Here is a 10,807-nt window from a genome sequence, read left to right on the forward strand (position 1 = left end):
GCAACCTGTCTGGTTAGGGTCTTGAATCTATAGATCAATTTGGGGAAAATTGATATCTTAACAATATTAAGTTTTCCAATCCATGAGCATGGTATATCTCATCATTTATTTAAGTTTACTTTAATTTCTCTCAGCAGTGTTTTCTAGTTTTCAGTGTACAACTCTTGTACATTTTTTGGTCAGATTTATCCCTAAATATTTCATAATTTTGATATTATAAATTGTATTTTTGAATTTCCATTACCAATTGTTTGTTGTGACTATGTAGAAATACAATTTATTTGTGAATGTCGGTCTGTTAGCTTTTCAAAGTTTCCATGGGATTTCTTACATAGATAATCATGTTATCTGCAAGTAAAGTTTTATTTCTTCCTCCTCAATCTGGATGCCTTTTATCAATTTTCCTTTACTTACTGCATTGGAAATAAGTTATCCACCACTACAATGATGACTAGAAATGGTGACAGATGACATAACTGCCTTTTTTCTGAACTAAGGGGAAAAACATTGTCTTTCACCATTAAGTATAATGTTAACTGTAGGTTTCTTGTAGATGCCCTTCATGAGATTGAGGAAGTTCCCTTTTAGTTTTAGGTTTCCAAGAGTTTTTCTGAAGAACAGATGCTGTATTTTCTCAAAAAAAAATTTTGCATCTATTGAGATTATCATGTTTTTTTCATGTTTAGTATATTAATATGGTGAATTACATTGATACTTTTAATGTTAAACCAATCTTGCATTCCTGGCATAAACCTCATTTGGTCATGTCCTTTTTCTATATTGTTGGATTCTGTTTGCTAAAATTTTGTTTAAAATCTTTGCATTTATGTTCATAGGGTATACTGGTCTACCAGTAATATGTGGTCTGGGTATCAGAGTAATGCTGGCATCATTGAATGAGTAGGGAAGTTCCCCTCCTCTTCCATTTTCTGGAAGTTTGTGTAGACTTTAGTATTATTTCTTCTTTAAATATTGGGTAGAATTCAGCAGTAAAGTCATCTGGACCTGGAGTTTTCTTTCTGGGAAGGTTTTAAACTACAAAGTCAATCTCTTTATTAGATATAGGGCTATTCGGGTTACAGATTTTCTTCTTGAGAGAGCTTTGGTAGTTTGTATCTTTCAAGGAATTTTTCTGTATCATCTAAGCTGTCAAATGTATTGGCATAAAGTTGTTCATTATATTCTCTTATTATCCTTTTATTTAATTAATTAATTTATTTTTTTGCGGTACGTGGGCCTCTCACTGTTGTGGCCTCTCCCGTTGCGGAGCACAGGCTGCGGACGCACAGGCTCAGCGGCCATGGCTCACGGGCCCAGCCACTCTGCAGCATGTGGGATCTTCCCGGACCGGGGCATGAACCCATGTTCCCTGCATCAGCAGATGGACTCTCAACCACTGAGCCACCAGGAAAGCCCTAGAGTCTCAGTTTTGACCTATAGTAAATAGCATTGATAAAACCAATATAAACAATATGTCTTTGGTATCGTCAATAATTTTTAAGCATGCAAAGGATCTGAGACCAAAATACTTGAGAATGTTGCTCAATGGAAAAAGAGATGAATGAAACAAAGGACTAGAAACAACTTACACTATCATCAACATTATCTTCATTATTATCAGCTGCAGCAGCAGTAGCAGCAGTGCCATCCATATACTGAATCATCGAATGATTCTGCTGTGCTGAGTACTGTCCTAAGCTCTTTGCATGCATCATCTCATTTAATCCTCATAATAACTCTATGAGGTGAGTATAATTACCATCACTCCATTTTCCATATTGGAAAACTGAGGCTCAGAAAAGGCTTAGAAACTTTCCCAAGGTCCCAAGCTAGTAAAGAATAGAGTCCAGGTCTGTCTAATTCCAGGGCATCACTTATGCTCTGGTCTTAGAGTAGGAGATGATGATGGGTACCTGTGGGGTTGAAGATAATACAAGCTTCCACTCACGTATACATTCTTTTGTAAATATTAATATCATTTTTACTATTTTCATTTTTTATGACTTCCTGTTCCTGCTTCATTTTTCCTTATTTCTTTGAGCATATGTATTAGGTTTCTTTTAAATTCCTGCTCTGCTCATTTCACTACTTCAGAAATATGTTTATGTATGTACTTAAAGGCTTGGAATAACATGCACACACAACTATTCTGGTGGTCCTCTTTGAAGGGTTGAGATTATGAAAAAATCCAGTTCAACCAACCTGGACAGTGTTTCATTTTATTTCATTATATAAAATATAGAAACCCTGATTGAGAAAAAATAGGGAAGAGACTTAAAAGAAACTGAAGAATCTTCTTAGGAAAGCAATGATTGCTGAAGGATACCTTGCTCCAGCCATGATAAGCACCTGTCTTCTTGGCAATCTACGGCAAAGCTCCAGGGACAGTATAATCCCAGATCTCTCCCACTCACCCCTGAGCCTTGGTCCTGGATTTGTGTGGTAAGAGGCTGAGGAAATATGAAAAGAACCAAAATAAGAACACTCTCCATGGAAGTGAAGCTCAGAGACTGGTCCTCTTTCACTCTGCTGAGTACATTAGGAGCAGGAAAGATCAAAGTTCCTGAAAGTCTATCTTCCGTTCATTTGGCTTTTTCGGCTTGCGGCTCTAGCATGGAGTTGGGCAACCCACCGCTCTTCCTCCACTCACAGATATCTGCATAGGTGCATGTCCGGCATTTCCAAGCCTCCTCCACATCAACACCTTGAGGCTCTCGGTGTCCCATCCAGTAGGCCATATAGTGCTGCACTTTGTTTCTCACCTCCGTCTCTTCAAAGGCCACTATCTCTGTACCCAGCACAGTGGCAGTCTCTTGGTGGATATACTCAATCTTCAGCATATCAATAACTGGGAGGTCAGACAGTGTTAGAGACAGGAAGACCAGCTCCATGAGGTCACCCAAGGACTTCACAGAGAAGCCTCCCTGCCGGGCATGCCTCAGCACTGAAGGTCCCAATGGCTTTTCTGGACACAATTTTGTGTGGTGGATTAGGCTAGCAGTGGTCACTTTCCCTTGTACCATGGCATCAAAGATATATTTGTACAGGCTGACCTGAAAACAGTCTTTTTTTCTCTGAGCGTCTGGAGGGAGCACAGGGTGCCTGCGTGTCTTGAGTTCAGCCAGTTCCAGTTCCCCCCTGGCTGTATAGTGCAGCTCATCAATCACTCCAACAAGGAGCACACCCTCCACTTCTCCAAACACTGGAAACTCTCTGATGCGCCCTTCTGACTGCAGGGTAGGAATCATCGATAATATGTTCAGAAACTTAATTGCCCAAGCATCTTCTTTAGAGGTGATGGGGACAGTCACAAGATCATGAACTTCTAGTTCTCTAGCTAGGTGGATGCTGGCACCAGTGTCCAAAACAGATGACTTCTCAGGTGTCAAGAAACCAGGAAGCTCCTTCCCATATACCATTTGCTGTTCACACCAGTTCTGAGTAGACAGGTCAGTGACATACAAATATTTAAGATGGAATTGTTCCATAGGTGACAAGACATCCAATCCTCTTTTCCACTTTGGTAAGCTTATGAGCTTGCCATCCTTCCCAGGGAGTTCAGAAGAAGGGCCAGGCTTGTTATGTGAAGTACTTGACTCTTGTGTATCCTCCAGGTCCAGAAACTCTGAGTCACTCAAGTCTGAGAACCCTGAGGCCTCTGCTGACACCGTCTCCTCTTCCCTAGTCTCTGCCATGGCACAGATCTGGATTGGGCAAAGGCCGTGCATGTCATGTTAAAGAAATGCATTACCCAAATGAAAAATTTCTCAAAAGCACTTTCAAATTCCAATGAGGTAAAAAAGAATCACGACTAATTATTTATATACAGTCTTTAAAGATGCTTATTTATTTATGACCAATTAGTAATGCTATGGAGTTGTACTACGGGTACAATTTACAACAATAAGACTCATTGTATCATCCATATATGAATACTTGGCAAAAATTTTTAAGGGCAAAATAAAACTTAAGTTTTATTACTGAATCTGGTACTAACATACCATATGTGACTTTAAGCAGATCACCTACTTTGTCCTCAGTTTCTTCATTTAAAAGGAAATTTGAGGTTTGCCTTTTTTCCTTCAAAATTCTACTGACTTGGGACATTATTTCATTTTTTAAGTGAACGTAGATCATTATAAATGTTGGAGCAATGTTTGCCAGTTTACCATGGACCACTTCTACAATTCTTTTGATACAAAGTCCTTGACTAGGAAAATAAATCTCAATAACAAACTGTTCCTTGAGAAAAATCAGCTCTACAATGACTGCTTTTAAATGTAGTTCTCAGAAACGTAGTGTGGCAAAATTCAAAGACTAACTACAGATAAATACAAATAGATCTACTCATGAAGTAACGAGAGAGGATATTCACAGCAACATGTGGAAATCAGTTGTTTTTTGTGTTTGAGATATATTAAGAAAATGACAAGAAGGAAAAGCTCTTGGTGGGTTTTACTTTACCTTTACTGACTGTATAAATTCCTCCTAACACTATAGAAATTGGTGTTTCCCACTAAGTTTATTTTCTCCCTCCACAAGAAATTAGCTTATGATGGAAAATATGTAAGTGAAAACTCTTAAAATATTACTGTATTTTGCTATAAATAATAGTGAATATTTATTGCACAGTTATTGTGTGCTAGACACTGAGCCAGGTGCTTCACACCCAATATCTCAGTACTCTACTGAGGGACAAATGCTCTCCCTTTTTACAGCAAACAATTTCACAAGCACAGGAGACAGAATAGAACAACGAACACAATCTAGATAAATAACTGTTGACATGTTGCTGTGTTTGCTTCTTTCAGGTGTTTTTTTTTAGCCTAACTATTTTAAAATAAATTACAGAAATCATCATGCTTCAAACACAAATGCTTCACATACTTTTCCAAAGAAGCCTCCTACATTAACTACAATATTATCATATCTACCAAAATTAATAATTCCCTAATACTCCAGTCCATATTCAAATTTCCTCAGCTACCCTAAAAACCATTTGGATAGCTTTTCGTTAAACCAGGAAACAAAGACCATACATTATGTTTGATTGTTTTGTCTCTCAAGTATTTTTAATCTTAAGAAACTAGGGGAGTTCCCTGGTGGCCTAGCGGTTAGGACTCCGGGCTTTCACTACCATGGGCCAGGTTCAATCCCTGGTCAGAAAAAAAGAAACTAGTAGGGGGGAGGGATAAATCAGGAGCTTGGGGTGAGCACATGTACACTACTATATATATTTAGATAACCAACAAGGACCTACTGTATAGCACAGGGAACTCTACCCAATATTCTGTGATAACCTATATGAAAAAAGAATCTAAAAAAGAATGAATATATGTATATGAATTACTTTACCATACAACTGAAACTAACATAACATTGTAAATCAGCTATACTCCAATAAAGGGACTTCCCTGACGGTGCAGTGGTTAAGACTCCGTGCTCCCAATGTAGGGGGCCCAGGTTCAATCTCTGGTCAGGAAACTAGGTCCCATATGCATGCTGCAACTAAGAGTTTGCATGCCACAACTAAGGAGCTGGTGAGTCACAACTAAGGAGCCCACCTGCTGCAACTAAGACCTAGCGCAACCAAATAAATAAATGTAAAATAAAAAACTATACTCCAATAAAATTAAAATATGAAAAAAAAAGAAACTAGGCAAATTATCTTGTGAAGATACTCTTTTTAAGCCTTCCTTCTTACTTCACATATCTAACCCTGCATACAAAAAAACCCCAAAAAACAAAACAAGGTATGAGCAGCCCACTAGTATTTTGACTTTGGGTGACAAGAAAATAACTTGACACAGAATGTAAGCTGATTGAGGTAAAAACTGTGAGCGAAGCTTCCTCCTTGCTACTCTAAGGAGCAATGAAAGAGCAGTATGTACCAACTCCCATGTTAAAAACTTAACAACTGATACTTTGAAAATGGTATTAATATTAGTTATCATTGTACTTAACTAATTTTTAAATAGTCTAAATGTCCCTAATGAAGGAAAACACAGATAGCTGGAAAACAAGTTATTTGCAATGAACCAAAGTAATATAATGCTAAGACTTCTGGGTATATCCTATAAAGTTATTGCTTTATAGGATATTTCAATAGTAATAAAACACAGAAGCTGCACGTTTACACAAGTGTCTTAAACTATAAATGTGCCTTAGATGATGATAGTTTCAAAATTAGTAATGTTGACTTCCCTGGTGGCGCAGTGGTTAAGAATCTGCCTGCCAATTCAGGGGACACAGGTTCAAGCCCTGGTCCGGGAAGATCCCACATGCTGTGGAGCAACTAAGCCCGTAGGCCACAACTACTGAGCCTGCTCTCTAGAGCCCGTGAGCCACAACTACTGAGCCCACGTGCCACAACTACTGAAGCCTGTGAGTCTAGAGCCCGTACTCTGCAACAAGAGAATCCACTGCAATGAGAAGCCCGTGCACCACAACAAAGAGTAGCCCCCGCTCGCCACAACTAGAGAAAGCCCGTGTGCAGCAACGAAGACCCAAGACAGCCAAAAATAAATAAATAAATAAATTTATACAAAATGAGTAATGCTATTTGGACTATGAAGTCCCTGAAACTGGGATAGAATCTTTACCCTCCACCAAGAAACAAAAGTTAAATGGCAATTAACATGTATACTTCGGGTTGCCCCCTACCCCCACCCCGCTGCAGGGGAGGGCACTAAATCCAAATCAACTGACCTTGAAAATAGTTTACTTCAAATATCCAGTCCTGGGCTATCCAATATGTAGCCACCAGTCACATGCAGCTATTTAAATTTAATTAAAATTAAATAAAATTAGACACATTTCAAGTGCTTAGTAGCTACATGTGGTTGGTGGATACCACATTATAAGGCACAGATATAGAACACTTCCCTGTCACACAAAGTTCTATTGGACAGTACTGGTTTCAATTATTTCGTATGTATCTATTAACTCCCCAAAGAGAGCGTAAGCTCCTGAAATGCATGGACTTCCTACTTGTTTTACATACAACACTCAAAACAGGGTAGCTCTTAACAGGTAAGTGAAATGTTTGTAAAGAAGACACAAGGGACTTCCCTGGTGGCGCAGTGATGAAGAATCCCCCTGCCAATGCAAGGGACACGGGTTTGAGCCCTGGTCCAGGAAGATCCCACAGGCCGCGGAGCAACTAAGCCCGTGCGCCACAACTACTGAGCCTGCGCTCTAGAGCCCGCCAGCCACAACTACTGAGCTCACAGCCTGCATCTACTGAAGCCCGCGCACCTAGAGCCTGTGCTTTGCAACAAGAGAAGCCACTGCAATGAGAAGCCCACACACCACAACGAAGAGTAGCCCCGCTCACCGCAATTAAAGCCTGCGCGCAGCAACAAGACCCAACACAGCCAAAAATAAATACATAAATAAATTTATATTTAAAAAAAAAAGAAGAAGACACAAAAGGAGAGCATTCTTTGTGGAATTATTTACCTAAAAGGAAAAAACAATACACTGGGGATGGACAATTTAGACTCAGTGTGTTGCTTGGACTTTCCTGTGCAGAAAAAATCCAGGCAAGGGCATGATGCAGTGTGCACTTTGTCCCCAAATTCAGTTTGTATCTTTTTGACAGGAGATGATTTTACATGGCACATGGATCAACATCTTAGAATAAATATAAAGCTTAGAGTGTTCTTCAAAGGCATAATTTCATATGTAGTGTTTCTAAGCACAAGTTTGATTTTTAAAATAAATGTAAGTAAAAAATTAAAAATATGAGACTAACAATACATGTGGTACATAGGTATGGTAGAAATAGGTGGTAAGTGAATGAGATGTTTGGGAAACACCAGCATGCTGCCAAGAGTCTGGGGGTCCTAGAGATCTGGATTCTGAACCTGAGTAGGTCAATAGTATTTAGTATGCTACTTGCCTTATGAGTATTCTTGGGCAAGTTTGCAGTTTTCCTGAGGCTACTGACACATCTTTAAAATTAGAGTACTCCTTCCAACCATACTCAGCTACCCAAACAACTGAGTGATGGCAAAGTACACACATTGGCACTCAACAAATGTGGCTCTCCTTCTCCTTCTCAAGGGAGAGATGAGATAGTACACCTATTCCCTCTGACAAATTAAATTTTAGGAGAGAAGAAACTTCTACTCACCTGGGACTTGGCTGATCTTCCTCCTCACAGGAAAGGTAAAATGCTGAAATGACAAGGCTGGGGGAGGAGGAAAGAGCTCTGAAAGACCAGGTCTGCAATCGGAGAATCCAGATTAGCAACTCTGGGCCTTGCTAGAACAGAGACTTTTGGTCCTTTCTCACCTGACCAGTCCCTCACATTGCGGCGTTTCCTCCTCTCTGATTCACTGCACAGACTGTTGCTTACCCCAGATCCTACGTAAAGCTTGCCTGGCTCCGAAGGCAAATTCTCCGTGACTTGTTCGTTTTGCCCATACCCTGGATGCCGTTACTTGATCCAATCCCCGCTCCCTGCAAGTAAAAGGGTCAGCAATAACGAAGGTCCCCCAGAAGCTCCGAGAGCAGTTTCCTCTTCCAGCCCCAACTTCGGCCCAGAAGCTCGGGCAGAGACCTCAGATCAGATGTTTTTCCCCTCTGATGGGTTCCTGCTGCCTGCGGAACTGCTTCTAACTTCACGCTCAACATCCTGACTTGCTCGGTGCAGCCCGGCCTTGTGGGCTCCAAGAAAGCCTTCAGCGGAGACCTTCCCACCGGCCCCAAAACCACTGTCTCCCCGGGAATTCCATGCATGTCCGAAAGTTTACTGAGCACCTCCCTACAGTGTACTGGAGGAGCGAGCAAAGGATTGCTGGACTTGGGAAGGGGTCCCAGCCGACAGCAGGGTCTTCCAAGTTCGAAAGGTCCTGAACCCACAGGAGCAGACGCGATAAGCCGCTGCCCCGGAGCCGTTCCCACCCAGAAAGGGGGTTGGGGAGACGCGGCACCCGCGGAGACAGATCCCCTGAGTTCCAAAACGCAGCCCCTCAGCCCGCCACCGGCATTCGCCGGCCTTCCCCTAACCTGGGATATGCCTCGGAACCCCGGACTCCACCGGCTCCGCCGCGGCCTCGGAATGGCTCCCGGACCCTTTCCCCGGACACGCAAGTGCGAGACAGGCAGAGGACCTCTGGTTTTGCGCTTCGCACAAAAGCCTCCTGGACACCAGGCCCAGAATGCCCCGCGGCTGCCCAAGGTCCGCCCCCTCCCGGAGGCCTCAGCTGCGCCGCTTAGTCTTCGCGCGTCTGCGGCTCAGACGCGAATCATGCTAGCTGTGGGGCGGAGGAGGGTCCTGATGCTGTTCCGCCTCTGCGGAGGTTGTCCTTGTGGGTCGCTGGCTGTGCGTGTGGGTTCATTCGGGACGGAACTGCGCCGTCACCTGACCAAGAAGCTCCCACCCTGGCGGCTCCCGGCTACTGCCAAGCCAGTGTAGGGGAAAGGTCTAGGGCATGTCCCTTTCCGCGGTGCACTTGGCCGCTGCCCGTTAGCGCTGCGTCTGCGCTTTGCCACCTTGTACGCCTTTCTTTGCACCTCGCACCAACTTTCCCAGCTGAGAGAACAGCCACGAACTCACTTTTCGAAGATGCTGACGCTCGTCTCATCAACGTATTTCTTTTTTCTATTTGCTTGCTTTTTAATTAACCCTTTTATTGGCAAATATAACACAATTATATTCTGAAATAGAAAGGTGAGTATAATAATTGTTGAACAGACATATCATGTAGAGCAAAAATAGTGTCGTGCCATTCCCAAATACACTCCCATGCCTCCTTCCTGAGAAAACCAGTTGTCTGACTTTTATGACAATCATCGCTTTTTTTTTTAAACAGCCATCACATATTAGGAAACGATTTGTGACAAAGGTGGCATCGCATAGCAATGGAGAAAAAAAGATGGCCTTTTCAATGAAGGTTCTGAGACAATAGGGTATCCTTATGAAAAAAAATATAAAATGAGACCCCTTGTCTCACTTCACAAATATCAATTCCAGGAGGATTAAAAACCTAAATACATTTTGGACTTCAGAATAGGGAAAGATTTTTTTTTTAAATCTATTTATTTACTTACTTATTTTTGGGCCTCGCAGCTTGCGGATCTTAGTTCCCCCACTAGGGATTGAACCCCAGCACCAGCAGTGAAAGCGAGTCCTAACTACCGGACTGCCAGGGAATTCCCCGATTTCTTTTTAAAAAATACAAAAATGTTGGGAGTTCCCTGGTGGTCCAGTGCTTTCACTGCGCTCGCCTGGGTTCAATCGCTGGTCAGGGAACTAAGATTCCGCAAGCAGCGCAGCACGCCAAAAAAAAAAAAGTTAAATAAAAAAGAAAACTACAAAGGAGATTTTGGGTCAGTTGGGGGAATTTAAATGCGACATATATTAGATAATAGTATCAATCAATTATCAATATCCTGAGTGTGAAAATGATTTTGTGGTTGTGTAGGAAAACGTCCTTGTTCTTGGAAATACGAAAGTTGAGGGGAATCTTACACATCAAGTGAAATATGGGTGGGCATTGCTGTATTGAGGCTGGAGGTTTCTACCTCCTCCCAAGTATAACTTTCCTTCACCAGGATGCAATTCCCAATGCACAGAAGCCTCTCCTCAACCCTCTCACACATGGACCTGTTATCTTCAAATGGAGTTTGAGGGGGCAATGCTGATTGGTGGAGTGAAGCAGAAGCGATTCAGAAATGATCACGCTGTGGGGAAAAGAAATTTCCAAGATAGCAGGACGATGTTCCCCAAAGCTTTCATTCTCAAATTTCAGAAAATGTTACCCTTTCCCCAAAAGGCTATCATAAGAAGTCGGGGCAT

General features: G+C 41.9%; 1 protein-coding gene across 2 annotated transcripts; it reads right to left on the reverse strand.

Annotated features, from left to right (window-relative positions):
• Positions 1-2,279: 2,279 nt before the first annotated feature.
• On the reverse strand, positions 2,280-9,143 carry EXO5 (exonuclease 5). 2 transcript variants are annotated; one of them, XM_082865770.1, is made up of 4 exons: positions 9,016-9,143; positions 8,299-8,466; positions 8,138-8,194; positions 2,280-3,704 (listed from the first exon to the last, which is right to left on the reverse strand). In XM_082865770.1, exon 4 carries the CDS (start codon positions 3,693-3,695, stop codon positions 2,583-2,585), a length of 1,113 nt encoding a protein of 370 aa, XP_082721896.1. In that variant the 5' UTR covers positions 3,696-3,704; positions 8,138-8,194; positions 8,299-8,466; positions 9,016-9,143; the 3' UTR covers positions 2,280-2,582. The 2 variants fall into 2 exon arrangements, with proteins under 2 accessions (XP_082721896.1, XP_082721897.1); XM_082865771.1 differs by lacking the exon at positions 8,299-8,466.
• Positions 9,144-10,807: the final 1,664 nt, after the last annotated feature.

This window comes from Leucopleurus acutus, assembly GCF_964270905.1.
Source record: "Leucopleurus acutus genome assembly, chromosome: 2".
Classification (NCBI taxonomy): Eukaryota; Metazoa; Chordata; class Mammalia; order Artiodactyla; family Delphinidae; genus Leucopleurus; species Leucopleurus acutus.

Coding starts and splice junctions, on each gene's coding strand:
- EXO5 (XM_082865771.1), bottom strand. CDS start 3,695: ATGGCAGAGACTAGGGAAGAGGAGACGGTGTCAGCAGAGGCCTCAGGG.